The sequence below is a fragment of the Miniopterus schreibersii genome (assembly GCF_964146895.1).
Source record: "Miniopterus schreibersii genome assembly, chromosome: 9".
NCBI classification, from domain to species: Eukaryota; Metazoa; Chordata; class Mammalia; order Chiroptera; family Miniopteridae; genus Miniopterus; species Miniopterus schreibersii.
This window is the reverse complement of record NC_138118.1, coordinates 13,331,678-13,350,158: the sequence shown is the minus strand read 5'-3', so window position 1 is coordinate 13,350,158 and position 18,481 is coordinate 13,331,678. Positions and strand designations below refer to the sequence as shown.

General features: G+C 40.0%; 1 protein-coding gene across 1 annotated transcript in view; it reads right to left on the bottom strand.

The window, feature by feature from the left end:
- Positions 1-18,481, bottom strand: part of CHCHD3 (coiled-coil-helix-coiled-coil-helix domain containing 3) — a 251,138-nt gene that overhangs the window by 155,122 nt on the left and 77,535 nt on the right. Inside the window, exon 4 of the mRNA XM_081146783.1 lies at positions 4,135-4,252. Coding sequence (XP_081002909.1) covers positions 4,135-4,252 — 118 coding nt within the window. The remainder of the gene's footprint in view (positions 1-4,134; positions 4,253-18,481) is intronic.

Sequence of the window (18,481 nt, the reverse complement as noted above, 5' to 3'; positions counted from 1 at the left end):
CCTGAAAGACAGCTTTCCAATTCCTGCAAATGTGTGAAGCCTAACCTTTACTTTCTTACAGGCTGCAACATTTGGGTTCTAAATAAAGAGGAACAAATCGATGTTTGGCCCTCTCTCAGGGTCTCACGTATTAGGGTTGACAATGCAGCAGTGGGTGCGCAGCACTCACAGCAGAGCAACGCTATGGTCCTGGGGTGACTCTCACATGAATCATGGGCTCCGCTTCCCCAGCCTGGGATCAAGAAAGTGAGGGACAACAGCAGGCTTGAAGTCCACACCACATATTTTACAAGGCGGTGGGATACAGAATCCAGAAACCTGAATGGTATCCAGGGCTTAAAAATCATCTAGCAAAGAACAGGGCATGGAGTAATATGTGTTAGAATTGAATTGCCCAAAATTCCTATCTTGAATAGAAAAATATGTGCAATTTGCTTACTTCTTTAATAATTCTTATCTAATTTTTAATTGTGGTAAAATACACATAACATAAAATTTACCACCTTAACCATTTAGCAGTGTACAGTTCGCGAATATAAAGTACATTCACATTGCTGTGCAATCAACTTCCAGAATTCTCTTCACTCTGCCAAACTGAAACTCCTAACCCCTTTAAAAAGCTGTCTACTCTCCCCAGCCCCCCACCTACTCGCAACCACCCTTCCACTTAATGTCTTATAAATCTCACTACTCTAGGTCCCTCATGTAAGTGGAGTCACACAGTATTTGTCACTTTGTGACTGGTCTATTTCACTTAGCCTAATGTCCTCAAGGTTCGTACATTCTGCACGATGTGTCAGAATTTCCTTCCTTTTTAAGGCTGAGTGACATGCCATTGTATAGACCACATTTCCCTTTACCCATTCTTCTACTGTGCACATGGTTGCTTACACATTTTGGCTACTGTGAATGCTGCTGCTATGAACATGGGCATATAAATATCTCTTTGAGACTCTCTTTCAATTCTTTGGGATAAATACTCAGAAGTAGGATTGTTGAATCATATGGTAATTCTATTTTTAATTTTTTGAGGAACCGCCACAGTGGCTGCACCATTTTATATTCCCACAACATCCTTGCCAATCTTGTTACTGTCTGTCTTTTTGACAGTGGCTATCGGAATGGATACAAGGAGGTTCCTTAGTAATTTTTATATTTTCCAAGTTTTCTACAGTATCCCTGTATTATTTTAATAATTAGAGGAAAATTCAGTGAAATACATCAACCATTAAAAGTGATCATACAAATATATACTTATTGGTATAGAAAGACCTTCACCACGTAGTCTAAATTTTTTAAATGTGAAGGTTATTGGAAGTTATACAAGACTATGTTTATTACCATCTATGTTTGGGGATATACATATACCCATATAAATATAAATGTTTTATACAGACGTAGTGGAATGTGAAAAGAAATATAAACATAATAAACCATAAACTTAGCAGTAATTATCTCAGGATAGTGGTAATTTCAGTGATTTAATACTTTCTGTAGTTATTTTCTGATCTTTACCCACTCAATATGCAAGTTTTCTATAATAAATAACAACAAAGGGGTAATTTGGTAAACACGTTGGGAGTCATCAGGTACCTAAATTACTGTAGGCGGCCACGTTGCTGTGGCCACGACTATCCCTCCAATGTCTGAGAACACTCAAGCCGAGATGGGATAATCTGGCTCAGCGATAATCCTATTGTATAAACTCTACTTTTATTCCCTAAGTGCTTTGAGGGCTTTGTTTGGCTAATACTATAATATAAACGCTGAAATTCAGGAGTTGAGAACTTGGTAGTTTGCCATCTGTATTCTACATCCCCAGAATCAGTAAAGAGGAGTCCTAACAAACAGAATATAAAAGGCCCGTTTCTTATGCTTAAAGTGTTAATACATATATTTGTCAGACAAGATTTGTAAGTGACGAAGAGAAAAATGGGCTGAAGATAGCTTTTCCAACCAAGCTATATTACAAAATACTTTAGTTACTATAAGAAATTCTTATACTTTCACATTTTTTGTGAAAACTTTTTTATGCTTTGTCATATGCCTGTGTGTATGTTTAATGTGTTTTTTAAAATCTCAATCTTGCTTGTCTCCCTTGACTAAAAGAACAAGACAATATGTTCAAATTTCGGCACAAAGAAGTAGAGAAAAGAGTGCTTCAAAGATAAGAGACAAAGCCTGGGGCACAAAGAAAAATGCCAACCCAGGATTCTTCTACCTGCTAGAAACTAAGAAGCTTGATCCCCCACCTTCCAAAAGCATAAGCACTATTAACCCTCTCCACTCCACCCTTGGCCTCAAATTGGGAGGCTGTGACATTAGCGAAAACAATCCTCAGGAGTACAGCAGGTATCGTCAGTGATAGAATTACTCAACACTTAATGTTGTTAATCCTGAAATTATCCCCCTGGCTATCCTTCCGCATCTCTTGGCCACAGTTCCACTCAACATGTGTGTCCTTCAGGATGGCCACCAGCCAGTCCCTTGACATTTCTCTCTTAATCCATCACCTCGATTCTGGCTTCACTGTCTACCCATTCAGCCTGGATCCTGGATGAGTCACTGAAGTAATGGATTCATTCCATGCTAGCTTCCTTTAATTTTTTTCTATTGCTATATAGTCATAAGTTAGCCTCTCAAAGAAAGAACTAAGAGAAAAAAGAGGAAAGAACAAAAACTGACCCTTTTCTTAAAATTTTTAACAATTTCCAATTGTCTGCTAAACTAAGGACATCCCCCTCAGTCTTGCATTCACAGTTCTCTAATATATAATCACACTTTACCTCCCCAATGAGTTTCCAACTATACTTCAATGAGCCCTAAGGGTTCTGAGAAGTTACATGTGGGTTTCTACGAAGGCTCAAGGGGGAGTTGGGCAGGCTTCATCCAGAGCAGTGCCACTTTTATCTAACAACAGGAAATCATTTAATAAATTATGTTGCCCACAGAGGACAGAACAGACAGAATATTATTCAGCCATTAAAAACTATATGTTCAGAAGAACATTTAGTTACATAAGAAAATGTTCCTGATGCTAAACACCATATACAGCATTATCCAAGTTCTTAAATATGGAATAGACCCAAGAATAAAGATTGTCTAGAGGGAGCCCTGGCTGGTGTGGCTCAGTTTGTTGAGCACCATCCCATGCACCGAGAGGTCGCTGGTTCGATTCCTGGTCAGGGCACATGCCAACAGGTGTTTCTCTCATTGATGTTTCTCTCTCTCTCCCTCTCTTTCTCTCTAAAATCAATAAAATCATTTTTTTTTTTAATATTTCTAGAGGGAAACACACCCCAACGTAAACAGTGGTTGCGTGAGAATGACATATTAACAGGTGCCTTTTAAATTTTCCTTTTTCTATTAATAATCATTTTTAGACAAGTTTATGTAATCCTTTCTTTAAAATAAAATTTAAAAAGTGTTTTTGGCCCGGCCAGGCGTGGCTCAGCAGTTGAACGTCGACCTAGGATCCAGGCGATCCGGGTTCGATTCCTGGTCAGGGCACATGCCCAGGCTGTGGGCTCGATCAATGACTCTCTCATCATTGATGTTTCTCTCTCTCTCCCTCTCCTTTCCTCTCTCTGAAATCAATAAAGATATATTTAAAAAAAAAAAAAAAAAAAAAAGGTGTAAAGGTGTTTTTTAATTCCTTCTTTTCTTAAAAAAGATGGTCCCCAAAGGCCCTTGCTCTATGTTTTCCCCCCTTGTAAAGCCCAGAAAGTGACAGACACAACCTTACTCACCTTTGCTGGAGACTTCCCAGACTAACATCCAGTGGTTGCCAGAGGCACAGAAACAAGCTAGGCTGCTCCCCCAGAGATGTCAAATACAATAGAATCAAAAAGGAGGAAAGAGAGACACACGCACACACAACATCCCTTCAGGCAACATGCATGTACCTGTGTCTCTGTGTTGACTTTAGTTCAATAATTCTGAAGTTAACTGCCTTAAAAAGTCCTTCATGGTTATATCAGCAAATTGTCAACTATGTGTAAAAGGTAAAATCAAGGAAATCTAAGCAAAGAGAACATGAATTTCATCAACACTAAAAGTTGGCATGGAGCGCTCAGCTGTTCCCAGCCATCAGCGGTGTCCTCGCGGACGTTTCCAGGCACGTTTCGGACTCACCAGGCGCTTTGCCTTAGTGCGGTCCTCCTCACTGGATATCCTCTCTCGGAGAATAGCTCTGGTCAGCTGCTCATTGGCAAGGGCCCTCTCTCTGTCCAGTTCTTTGCTTTGCTTTAGTCTGAAAAGACAAGAAAGGTCTAACTTAGAAAGTTGACATTTATTAGTAACATTATTTTTTGATGAAATACTTAAATAAAAAGAAAAAGCTGAAATCATTCTGACTATAGTCTATCAAAAGCAAGTATATTTTCTAGTACATCCCCATGCAGCCTTTCCCGAGCATTTACAACAACAGGATTCAAATACATGAAGCTTATCAATGTGACTGCTAAGCTAGTTTTACAAAGTTCTTCTTAAGTAAAACTGAAATCTGCCCGCCTAAAAATTCCAGCCCTGGTACCACCATTTTCCTCTGGAGACATAAGTAATAAATCTAATTAACAAGCCTTCTACAAGACAAATATTTGAAAGTGACCGACCACCTCTTCCCCTCAAAATTGACTGAGATCAACTGTTTTCTGAATGCACAGCAGACACTGTAGGAGACATTGATGACATGGTACTGAACAAGATGGGCATGTCCCTGTCCTCATGGATCTTATAAATTACAGCAGGCAACTGAAAATGCAATTAAGATGTCTACCTGCCCAGTGAATAACTCCCATTTTCCAACAATCCTCATGTGCAAAATTGGCCAGACCTTTCCACAGCAGGGCTCCTCACCTCTGGAACCACTCCAATTTGTTCCTTAGCTCCAAACCAAATGTAACACTGTAGACAGGGTCTAGCAAAATGAAACGGCAGAGCTGCACCTCCCAAGACCTGCACACAATGCTAATACTATTAATAAAGCATCTGACTGCATTAGGTTTATCAGTAACCTCATCACGCAATTAGATCATATTAACTTATAATCCACTAAAACCCCTCATTTTGCATGAAAAAAGATAAATTACTTTGGCACCGATCTCCACCATAGAGCCTGGCACATAAAGGTATTCCAATAAATGACAGTACGCTTCAGTCTAATTTCATGGACAAAGATTTCCTGATTGCCTCTTCTTCTTGGAGAGATAACCCGCTATGCCGTCATATCCCCAAAGGTCTAAGTGATGCTTGAAAAGAAAAGGTAAAACTGTTATGTTGGTATAAGTGAAATCCTCAGTGACATCTACTTTATAAGTGGAAATGATGAATAACAAATTGAATTCAATACTAGTCTATCGAATTTTAGTCTTAAAAAATTCTTGAGCCTTGGCCAGTGTGGCTCAGTTGGCTGGAGTGTCGTCCTATAGTCAGAAAGGTCATGGGTTCGATTCCCGGGACATGCCTGGGCCGTGGGTTCAATCCCTGGTTGGGGGCATACAGGAGGCAGTCGGTTGGTCAATGTTCTCTCTCAAATTGATGTCTTTCTCTCTCTCTCTCTCCCTCCCTCCCTCTCTAAATCAGTGAATATATCCTTGGGCAAGAGTTAGAAAAATAAATAAATAAATAATAAAAATTCTTGAAAAGAGCAAAGGGAAAAGGTTTTTTACTATTTTTAAATTGCTACATCATCCTGATACCCTATAATTCTCAGAAATCAATTATGACAGATAAAATTACCTTGTAAAATATATTCCAAAATTATAATGCTTCCCCCCTAAAAATTAAACCTATGTGTTTTTGTGTTCTTGAATAAAGATGACTAGAAACAAATTAAAACCAGCACTTTGAAATTCTCCAATGTAAAAACAACCACTAGGAAATTTTTCTTAAGTATTAAGAGCAATTACATGTATACTAATCAGATCTCTCTCATCATATGACAATCAATTTCACAGTAAGAGCAGCAACATCATGATTCCACACATTAACTCACTGGACATGTGTGATTGTAAGAGAACAGCAATAATTAGAAGTCATGTCACTTTCTAGAGTGGCAGTTCTAAAACTATGGTCCACAACCAGCAGCAGCAGCAGCATCTGGGAGCTGTTGGAAATGCAAACTCTCAGACAGGGCCCCACACCTGCTGGGATCAGAAACTCGTCTTTTAGTAAGCCCTCCAAGCGATTGTGATGCATGCTAAAGTTTGTGGGCACAGCCCTCAGTTACCAAAATGTTCTTTTACCAAAATAAATCCTGGAGATATATAAAAGGAGAGCGACATCAAAAATGAAGTGGTCTACATAAGAATATTGTGCTAATAACTGCTGAGGTTACTGAATCAGGTTACCAACCCGTGCAGTTAGAGAATTTTTACAAGCATCACCTGCAAGTAAAAAATATTACCTATTTTACAAGTGAGGTGGAAACTAAAATACTAAAAATTACTACCGTTTTTGGATCACCTACTATATGGCAAGCACAGTGCTCGCAACACACTTTAGGTACACACAGAAGACTATTATTAAAATTACATTATAAAATGAATTTTATACAATCAGATTTTTCTCATGTCTACCACATTTGGTACATCACATTTTTAAATAGTTTATTTTAATAATAAATACGTCTTATTCTGCATTTACTTGCATATGACATAAATTTTCATTACACTTGGAGTTAAAAGTGGCTGAACTTGCCTGGACAGCATAGCTCAGTGGTTGAGCATCGACCTAGGATCCAGGCGATCGGGGTTCGATTCCCGTCCGGGCACATGCCCAGGTTGCGGGCTCGATCCCAGTCGGGGTCGTGCAGGAGGCAGCTGGTCAACGACTCTCTCATCATTGATGTTTCTATCTCTCTCTCTCCCTTCCTCTCTCTGAAATCAATAAAGACATTTTTTTTAAAGTGACTGAACTTTAAGAAATATCATAGGGTTTTGGCAGGTTAATGAAATAAAAGCAAAAAAATGAGCATAAAAGCCTTCACTGTTTTAATAAAAAAATATAGGTTATTCAGCTTGTAATACTTGGTCCAGATACACACACTTTGGAGACTGACACCTGGGTGCAAATCAAGGCTGGACCACTTACTAGCTGAGTGAAGTACTTTAGTGCACCTCCCTGGGCCCTGTTACTCTCAAGGGTAAACGGATTGTATAATACCTACCTTATAGGGGTCTATGTACACAAAGCACTTAGCACAATGCCTGTAACAGAATAAGCCAAAAATACAGAGAAAGCAGCGATTTTTCTGAAAAGAAGAAAATGTCCCAATTCACCACAGATAGCTTTGTCTTCTCTATCCTTGTCTTCCAAATTTTCATCAATAAAAAGTTCTGCTTTCTTTTTCTTACCGTCAAGGGCTTCTAAAATCAAAGGTTGACAACGATGACCTGGGGCCCTATCCTCTCACATGCCTTTCTTTCTTTCCCACTTGCCTGAAAGCTCCGCAAGGGCAAGGACCTGGTCCGCTTTTGTTCACTGCTATATCCCTGGTGCTTCTGACAGTGCCTGTCACACGGTAAGTGCTCAACAAATATTTGTTGGATGTACCCGTGCATGAAGGAAGGAATGGCATATTTCCAAACTCAGACCAAAAAAATGGAAAACTAGCTGTAGAAACAGAAGACGGGGCGATTTAAGAAACGAGACAGACAAGCTGCACCTACAAGGGCCAACCCACTGTGTATAAGTGTCACAAGTGTGATTTAATCCCAGACTACACTAAGTCACCAAAAACAGAAGAGCGTTACAACACTTTCAATATATAAAAGATATTCCATATTCCGTGCTAGCAGAGCCTCTGGAGTGTCAACACCTAACTGTGCTTGATTCCTGGCTGCAGAGAGATTGGGAGTGGCACCAACTGACTAAGAAAATTATTTTCCTTTCTTAGTAAATTCTTACTTTCACTTATCCTTACAAATAGACCTGCATCTTCAGGAGTCTGGCAGCAGTTCCCACACAAATTCTATTACCTACCAGCAAATTAGCTATACAATTTAACAAACCTCAGTTTTCCCAGCTTTAAAATTCAAAGGCTGAAAAATATTATGTGTGTGTGTGTGAGTGTGTGTAACTATATACGTAACTACATATAATCCTAAGGTCCCTTGCAGTTAAAAGTTTTACAAACATCATACATTAAATATATTATTCCCCATTCCACAAAACCTCTTGAGAAAGGTGGTGGTGGGCAATAAATGAAACAAAGGAGTATTTTCTCCAAATTTTATAGTTTTCTCAATGGGCACTTGTATTTCTAGTCTCATCCTTAGAGTTTCCTACTACTTGATAAAAACTGTGCTAAGTCAGAATAAACGGGATTCACAAATTCACTCACTATATAACTATTAGGTGACAGACACTATTCTGGTTACTGAGAACAGGATGAGGAAAAGAGATACACGGTCCCCACCCTCAAGAAGCTCAAACTCGGAAAAAATGCATTATTGGTAAAAAGTGAGGGTACTATGAAACTATATGAGTGGGAGCTGATATTTGAATTGAAATCTAACAAATATGAACTGAGCCACATGGGGAAGGAGAAAGTGTCTTAGCGGAAACATCAGTTGGGTCCAGAATCACTGAGAAAGAATTTTCTTTAGAGTTCCGGGACTGCCGTTTCAGATGCCAAAGGCTGCCAGGTCCAGGGTCACCGAGGGGCGCTCTTAAAACACACCAACAGGCAAAACACACAACACACAATTTTTAAAATATGTTTCCATTGATTTTAGAGAAAGAGGGAGCAGAAGAGGGAGCAGGGAAGGGAGGAAAGGAGGGAGAGAGAAACATCAATGTGAGAAAGAAACATCTATTGGTTGCCTCCCGAACAAGCCCCAACTGGATATCGAACCCGCAACCTGGGCACGTGCCCTGACCGGGAGTTCGACAGGCGACTTTTTGGTGCACAGATGATGCCCAACCAACTGAGCCACACCAGCCAGGGTAGAACACACAGTTTTCAATAAAAATGAGTGCAATGCTTAGAAGGGTCCACTAAAGCTTAAAATCTCCTTTGTGATTTTAGGGGGGAAAAAATAAAAAATTAAAAAAATTTCTTTCCAATTATTCTGAAGGGCTGAGTTTCACATAAATGGTGTAACCAGCTGAGGTTTCCTGTTTCACTTTAGAAGTAAAAGCAACAGATACGAATTTCTAAATTGTATTACTCTTCATCTCCCCAACTCTCCCATCCACAGAATTCACTTATGACAATACTTTCTTCTACTAAGTTTCCTCTGTCACTAATTCATTTAGATCATTTGACAAACTATTTTGCAAAGGACAACTGCTTGTATTCTCAGAAGCTCCCAATTCTCTTCAGAGCTTCCTCTCCAGTGCCCTTGGCTTTATATTCCATCAAGCTATCCTATGAAAGGCGGATGTCCGTCTATCAAACAATTTTTCTCTTATTTTGAGCCGAATGGGAAGACCTGGCTTTCTGGGCCTCACTGAAAGCTGCTGGGATGCTGGGGCCCTAAGTCAGAAGCAGGGTGTTTTGTAAACTCTCTGCGAGTAAGAGGGGGAGGCGCTCACTGACAGTGAGAGTCAGCACTTCACTTCTAAGGTCCCTGTTAGGTGAAAGGAAGGCAAGAGATAAAATAAGTCTCTCATTAGTAACTTGGGTTTCCAAAGATTTAAGAATTATCTCAAAATAAAACTAAATGTGCCAAGTATCTTGGAGAATACATTCTCTTTGTTTATTGGCATTTCCCACTTATTATTTCAGATCTCCTGGCCTAATATTATTCTACATTAAGCCAGTGATAATAAGTTTCATTTACATTTCCTTCTTTTAAATACGTATCTCTCCTCATTTAAATTCCCTAGAGTTTTAAGCAAAGTAGTAAGAGTTTAGTGTAAACTTTTCTTATTTGCATTAAGTAATTGGATAGCTTGTCTAAGCTTAATGAAACAAATACCAGTCAGCTCTGCCCTTATACCGCAAGCCCTAGCAACTTAGAATATTCTGAATCAGGTGAGAGATTTAAAATACACCAGCAAAATCAATTTCTAAAAACCAAGCAAATCTCCTTTAATGAGTATTATCAGATCATGTTCTTTCAAATGAAAAAAAATAATAACAATAAACTACTCATATACATTCAGCTCTCACAGGTGCCTAGTATATAAAATCTAGTTCTATATGTTTTGGTTTCTACATAAAAACTGGCCAAGGTTGTTTTATTCTAAAGGACCTAAAGGGTTTAAGAAGGAGGAAAGGGCATTTTAAGATAACTTTTGCAGGGCACTGTTTATATATTCAGCGTCATTACTTTCCATGGAGGAGGCATTACCACCTCCCTTTCTTTACAGGAGAAGCTCTGAGATGTGGAAAGAAACAAGGTGACATGAAATGACCTGATCTGACTTCCAGAGCCACGCTTCTCAAACCTCCGAAAGGGTAAACCCCCGCAGGAATTAGTTCCCAGCACATTACTCACCTTGGTGGTCGTATCAGGGCAGTTTTAAAATCCTGCATTATTCATAATTATTTCAAAACAAGATCATTTTTTATTTGTTCTCATTATATCTGATCAGAGTTTGTCAGAGCTAAAATTATTACCAGGCCTTTCCCAACGTGGTTTAACTTCCAATGGTCCTAAATGTGTCTCTGAACTTGTATTGTACACTGCTCATCTGGCCATTCACAAACACCCAGCTTTATCTTCATGTAGGCTGACACATAGTAATTCTATATAATTCTAGCTTGGAAAATTACTTTAGAATTTAATATATAAGGCCATTCTATTACTGAGGGAAAGTTGATAAGAACCTCAGATAATGGGTGAGAATAAATGGGAAACTGGCATTGTTAAAGATAAAGTGATTTGATGAAATGATTTATCTAAAACCGAACTGTGACCATTAGACACAGATAATATCTGCAGAGTATTGCAATGTACTTGACTCAGAAAGACTGTTCCAAACACTGGAAAAGAAAAATGAGGGACTGCAACCTCAGAGGTCATTCTTAACGCTAATGATGAATTTTATTCTAATGCATCATACTTTGTCAGAACATGCTGAACTAGCACACAAAATACTGTTTACTATTCATTTTTTTAAACAGAAAAGCTGAACTAGTAATTCAGTGAACTAATTATAAGACTATTTAAATAATGACAGAACAAATATACAGCTTTCTATTAATAAGACCTTACAAAAATAAAAGTACACAGCAAGCTTGACACTTCTCAGATCAAATGACTTAAAATCCTGGAAGGAATGTATGTCCATTGAGATTCCAAAATAAATTCATAAGATGTACATTAATATAGCCACGTTATATTCATAAATCATATCTATATGTAACATCTATATGCATCTATATGTAATATCTGTATGTGTAACATGAAGAGTTAGCATTTATTCATGCTTCCTTTGTGCCAGGTACAGTTCTAAGCAGTTGACAGGTATAACTCATTTAATGCTCACAACACCCTTATCAAATCGATTACTGTGTTTCAGATGAGGAAGCTGAGGCACAGAGAAGCTATGTAAAACCCAGGCTTACGGCAGTTATAAGCAATTTGTCCAAAGTCACACGGCTAGTGAGAGATGTAGCCAGACAGCCTGACTTTGGAGCCTGCAGTCTTACAGAAGATACACACACACACACAAATATATATTAGAATGTGAACCATGGGGTAAGAACTTTGTCTTATGCACCACTGTAGCCCGGGCACTAAAAAGTGCCAGGCTTTTGGCAGGCATTCAATAAATATTTTTGAAAGAATAAATACAAAGTATGAGCACAGTCTCATACTACGGAACACAGGTACTCTCTATATAATGGAGGCTTAACAATAACTAACACGGTCTTGGAAAGTCAAATAACTGCAATCTAGCTAACTCTATGGTAAGTCGGTATTATTTAACAAGCATTATGACTTCGTTCTGAGTATAGCTAAGACGACATTTATTTTGGTCATCCATGCTTCTACGAAAATATCATTTAAAATGTCATTCAGAATTTAATAAGCAAAGTTTCCTTCCTTTCTACAAGAACATGAAAAACAAGTGCTTTTGTTTTCATTCACACTAAAATTTAGTCACAATCTGGAGATTTTCCTGCAAAGCTTCAAAATTATGCTGGAGGAAAGAAAACGTAGCCTATAACTGGAAGTGTACAACTTTTATTGGGGATCACCCACAGTAATAATCCACAGTTCTCATATCCCCTTCTAGGTAATCGTCTGCCATGTACAACTGCATAACTGCTTTGTACCTAAAGTCCCCATTTCAGTTCTCACTTGGGAACAAGCTCTACCTGACCTGGATTTTCTTATCAAATACACTCTCCTACGGCACTGAAAAATGCATTTATATTTGAAAAGAATTCTGATTTTAGTTCACAAGCTATGTCACCATATCCAGGGCCCATGCACCTGCTCCCTTAGGAATTCAGAGCTAAACTCCCCAAGTTACATAACACTGAAGCACCCCTGTCTCCCCGCTACGAGAAGGACCTATGGCTGCTTCTTTATCTGCTCGACTGGAAATTCAGAAACATCTTAAACCAAAATAATCAACTTTTCATCTTAAAGTATACATCAATTGTCAAAATAATCAAAATACAACTTAACAATGGTAGGAGTGGGGAGGTAGAGACACGGGCTACTAAATTGTGCCATAGCAGCAGGGCTGGAAAATAAACTGTTTTGTGGAAAGTAGTGGGGGGAAATGCCCCTACATGACCTGTTACTACCAAAGACTTGTCTAGAAAGTATCTACACCCCTCCCCCTGGCACACAGCTGAGTATTTACCGATGCTGGAGGAGGGCAACCTTACCATCAGCTGGAAGAAAAAGGAACTAAGGTGAAATGCAGGTGTTTCTGGGGCAAACCCCTTTCACTGGTCCAGCTGGGCCATCGAGTCCTCTGGCAAGCACTGGCCCCTTCTGAGATGGGCCGCTTCAGCCAGGGACAGATGACACTGTGAGATGGTTTGCTCCTGAAGATAAGAATCCAGGTCAATATTCCGAGTTCTGTGCATCTTGGTATCTTAGAATCACAGCACCTTAGTATCCTTATGTGTACAAAACATACATCATGCCTTTACAGTGTTTTGCACTTATGTTTCCTTTTCACAGAGGATAAATTTTTGCCAGGACACATATTTTGAAATCACATCCTTGGTAAATTGGTAAGCCTTGGGAAACTTGGCAAGAGAGAAGACTTTACTGTTCTCCATTCTAAGGCTTACAGAGGGAAAGAATCAATACTTCTCTTCTACTTCAAAGGACTTTCGAGCTTGAACCAAAATGCAGCCTCTCCCCTCTACCTGCATTATCCCACTCAGACACACAGACCACCCAACTCACTCCCTCTTTTCTCACGGGAGACGCTTTAATGTTAAAGCTTAGCGGATTTCTTCATCGAGACCAGAGTAAACATTCTTACAGAGCGAATGATTACACAAACACAAATTCCTTTCTTTTTTTAGATCGAGTGGCCTCTGAATTTCTAATCGTTTCTCATTCATATACTGAACTTCTAATCTGACGGCTGCGTAAGGGTTGAGGACTGTTAGTCTTTATAAACGGAGCTTTTATCATTACATAACTGTGGTTCCTTCTTCTTTAAGCGCCGATAACCTTCAGAGTGCGTTTTCTCATACTTCTTTTTGTTTGGTATAGCTTTGCCAATCCAATAACTCTTCACCTTTATTAAGGTTAAGACAAATGGCTTTAAGTGTATGTCATATAAATAATACATAGCTCTTGGTGTGTGTGTGATGTGTGTGTTTTAACATAATCTGGCAGCCTTTTTAAATGGTAATTCTGGCCAGTCACAAGTATTAACAGTATAAAAACTGATAGGCTTAATTTTATTTCTCCATTTCATACTATGTTTACTATTAATTTTATCTCTTTTTCCCCTTTCCTTGTTTCCCACTTATATCAAGTTATAGACACTCTCTTCCCCTCTCAAAAAGATCTGGGGTCTTTTCCCATGCGGTTGGTGGTCACTCCCTTCCCGAACATTCACACACTTTTCCCATACTACTGTTTAAAAACACAATTCCTGCTATTTTCTCAACCACTGCACTCTGCAAACTCAGGAAAGTATCATTTTAATGTTTTGAGTTTTCCCTCCAACCCAACTTGTAGCTAAGAAAGAGTTCAGTGCTTTTAAATGCATACAGTTCTTAGGTGTTCTTTTCAAGGATTTCTCTTCAATCTCAAGAATCCTTATTAGCACCTTTTACGAGTACCTTCCGGTGTTCCCAGTCTATCATTCACGTGCACAATGCAAAGACTTATCTTCAAGGGGGCTTCCACTCTTCTCCGCAGTCCTCTCTGCTGTAATTAATGTGTAATGTGGTTAGAACTGCTTTGTAAGCATTTTCCGAGGATGGAGCCCGCTTTCAGATATTTAGCCATGACTCCCAGCATCTCACCCCTCTCCTATCCTCTGCTCTGTGATGGGGGAGCTGGGGGTCTCTTAACCACGGCTGCTTCGCAGCTGGGTCCCTGTCAGGCTCCGCCAATAGAGGGCGCCAGAGGGAGCCTGCAGGCCGCAGGGGGAAGCGGCGCTCTCCGGGCGCTCGGGCGGGCTGCAGCCTCAGGCCTCCCTGCTGGCAAAGGCAACCTCAATGCACCCCACACGCTGGAGACGCCAGCCTACCCGCAGGTAGGCTCCTCAGAAATCTGAGTCCCGGACCCCTGGCCCCTCTCCTCCAAGCTCAGAATAGGAAGCCCACCAACCAGGAGGCACCCCCTCCTCAGATATCTGACTGCACCTCTAGAGCCCCCGCTCCCCCTCCAAACCTCAGTATTTTAACAACTCCTACTGCTTCCTGCCAGTGCTGCCTCTGGGGTACCTCGGACCTGCGCTGTCCAACACGGTCGATGTTACCCACACGGGGCTACGGAGCCCGCGAAATGCGGCCGCCCAAACTGAGTGCTGTCAGCAAAAACTATACACTGGATCTTTAATGCTTAGCACAAAAATAGGAATGAAATATAATAATAAAACATATTAATATATTAATAAATTTCATATTGATTACATGTGGAAATAATCTTTTGGATATGCTGGGGGAAATAAAATATCTTTGAATTATTTTCACCTATTTCTTTTTACTGTTTTGACATGACTACTAAACATTTTTTAATTACATAGATGGTTCAGATTATATTTCTATTAACAGCACTGCCTGAGCGTTGTTGTTGGGGGTGGGAGGTAGGTTTTTGCTTTTTCAGCTCAAATACCTCATTAACAATTCTTATATTAAATTCTCTATATAAAAATAACTGATGAGTTTTGTCTCCTTAATGGATTCTGGCTGCTAGCTGATAACATTAATAAATTCTCTAAATCCTCGCATATCTGTAAGTCTCTTTTTCACCCTGACAGGTAAATGAGAGCTCAACACAGAATTTGGGGATTTCAGTCCTTTTTCTTGGGAATCCCTAGAAGTCATTCCACCTCCTAGTTTCCAGTTTGGCAGAAGAAAAGCCTAAACCCAGACTGATCCCATTTCCTTTATAAATTAGTGGTTCTTTCTGTCGGGAAGCTTGTAAGAGTTTCTCTATATCCTCAAGTTCAGAAATGTTAGCAGCCTAGGACTAGGCATGCATCTTTCCTCCTCAGTACCTCCTAGAATAGGCCTTTCAATTTGCAGACGCCAGTCTTTCTTCAGCTCAGTAAAATGTTTTATATCATTTAACTACTGCCACTCCTCTATCTCTTCCCTTTATCTCTGCCTAGAATTTATTGTACTTCATCTAGAACGTGCATGGGCTTATTTCCCCACATCCTTCAATATCTGTGAAATCAAGATGCCTCTTAAAATGAATGTGTCTTACAATCAAGCGGCAATGGTTGCCAATGCTGCAAACATCAAAAGCACCATTGAAGCACCTTTTCTGAGTGCTCTTCTCATCTGTTTTGCTCCCTGGCTGGGGCATCTTTTCACCTGCCTACTCACCAGGGCTCGGGCCCAGGTGCCAGGCTGTGTTAAGTGGAGGTACCCGCTGAATGGCCCAGTGGTATACCACCGGCTGAGAAGTTTACAGCCCCTTGTCAAGGGAACAGGAGAAAGTCTCTCTGTTCCATCTCCCACCCCTTGCCTACCCAGACCAGCTGACAGGGACATGGAGACCCGAAGGTTCTCTGAGGAACATTCAGGCAGACTAGGGGCAACTCTGGTGATCCTTGCACTAAACCAAAACTAACCCACTGGCTCACACCCATCCAACAGAGACTCTTCTAAGAAAACGCAGCTGGGGATTAAACTGAAGTCGAAATGAGAAGACAGTGGAGGTGCTTTCAGGCCTCCAACTCCGGAGAATCCTCTCCACTTGAAAAAATTCTATTATGCTGTATCTTTATTTTTATTAACATTAATGAGCTACTTAAAGCATTTTAGGGCAGAGTTGATTTTTTAAAAAGTGCTGAATGGAGCAATCTAGGGCACTGTACATCAATTCTTATGGAAATAACTTCTTATATTGTCTTTTCACTATGAGCTGCATTTTCCTAAAAAAGAAACCTTGAGGTATAACATAGCCCCCTGTAGCACAAGCACTAGGAAATCTTCCTAGATATACACACAGGATGAGAACCATTGACACCAAAGCCCAATAGAATGAGAGCAATTTTGCATCGGGACAGACCACCACGGTCTAGCCTTGCAGCTCGCTGATAATAATGAGGAGTAATTGAAGGGGTCCTCGGGAATCGAGGGACAGACAGACTGTCTGTACTGCAGAGCACTGCTGGTTTTAAACGCTGCACAGTAGTAATCTCGAGAACAAACTCCATGGCAGGCACCTCTATGATGCTGGTGAAAGGCACAGCCATAAAGGCACAGCCATAAAGGCCGAAGGTCGGCCTATGTGAGGGAAAAGCCACACCCTCCTTGGAAAGCTGGGAGCAGAAGGAAGTTATATGTGAAACCCACCTCCAGCAGTATACGCTGCAAAACCAATGCTGTTCTCAAAAAACTATTTGAAATCCACTCCAGCAAGAGGCTATTTATATAGCCTCTTAAGAATGAAATTTTACATCACTGATCACAGCCACAATTATCGTTGGCCAGTTAAACACAGCCCTTGGAAAAGAATCTCCATCAGTCTCACTTCTGAGGAAAGATGCCCTGTATTTTCACTTCAACTCCTCTGTAACCTCAAATGAAATGTCAAAGAGTGGAAGGGGCCTTATCCCTTAGCCCAAGCTCATCTCCCGTTAGAAGTCACCTTGGTCTGCACAAAAAGTGCGACAGACACCAGCACCCACCGTGCCTGCTCGACAGCGCATTCTCCCCGGATAACAGCAATCAACTTTCAGGCCTCTCTGACACTACTCACCAGCTAAAAATTCACTCCTTTGCGAATGTTTTATTTCTATGAAATCCACTTAAGAAAAAACAAATTCTAACAAAAACACATTGATTTGAAAGCCACACTACACGGCATACTGGATTTCACTTAATTATCATCTTAAACATAAAATGAGATGGCAGAAACATTATCAAAAGAGAAAAAAGAAAACGTGAAAACCTGTATGATTTTACCTACTGTCATTGTAAGGTAGCTCCTGTTCATTCCCTTCATATTTCCCATCTCCGACTCAAAAGTTAAATCATAGGCATACTTTAGGAAATAAGAATTACCCTTCAGGATTCACATCAATGACAAAAATAAAACAAACAAATGGAGTCACCTGAAATCAAAACACACTTAAAAGCATTTTTGTGAATTTAATATGGAGGGCACATTGTGAGAACAAGGAACCGGCCCACAGGAGACAGAGTGTAACATCTAGCCCTGCTCTTGAGGAATCTACCATAAATCCCAATTCATTCTAACAAAAGGCATTCAGACCCATGTGGTCCTTTCACTCTCTATTCCATTTAACTTATTTTTAGTATTGAAGATTTTAACATACAATTTATTACACCTAAATGAAAAACTATGCAAAATATTCAACTAATAATATTGTAATAGCTACCATTTATGGAATATTCCTTGTACCAGGCATTTTATTTTTTTTTTTAATTGATTTTTTCCTAGGGAGAGAGAAAAACATGAATGCGAGAGCGAAACATGGACTGGCTGCCCCCCGCACACCCCCTACTGGGGATCGAGCCCACAACCTGGGCATGTGCCCCAACCAGGAATCGAACCAGCAACCTTTCGGTGCATGGGATGACACCCAACAGAGCCACACCGGCAGGGTTGTGGCAGGTATTTTAACAGGTGTTTTACATAAGTTATTTCGTGTAATCCTTGCAAAAACCCCACAGACTAGTTGTTATTCACCATTCAGAGCTAAAGAAACCAAAGCGGAGAGAGGTAAATAAGTTGCTCAAAATTCCGTAGGAAAATATGTGATGGAATTTGTATTCTAGATTTAAAACTTCAAAATCCATGTGCTAGTCACTATGCTACATGATCTTGATTGCTTAGCTGAAGCCCCGCAAGGCAAAACGTTCTGTGTTCTCACTCAAATACTAATGCACATG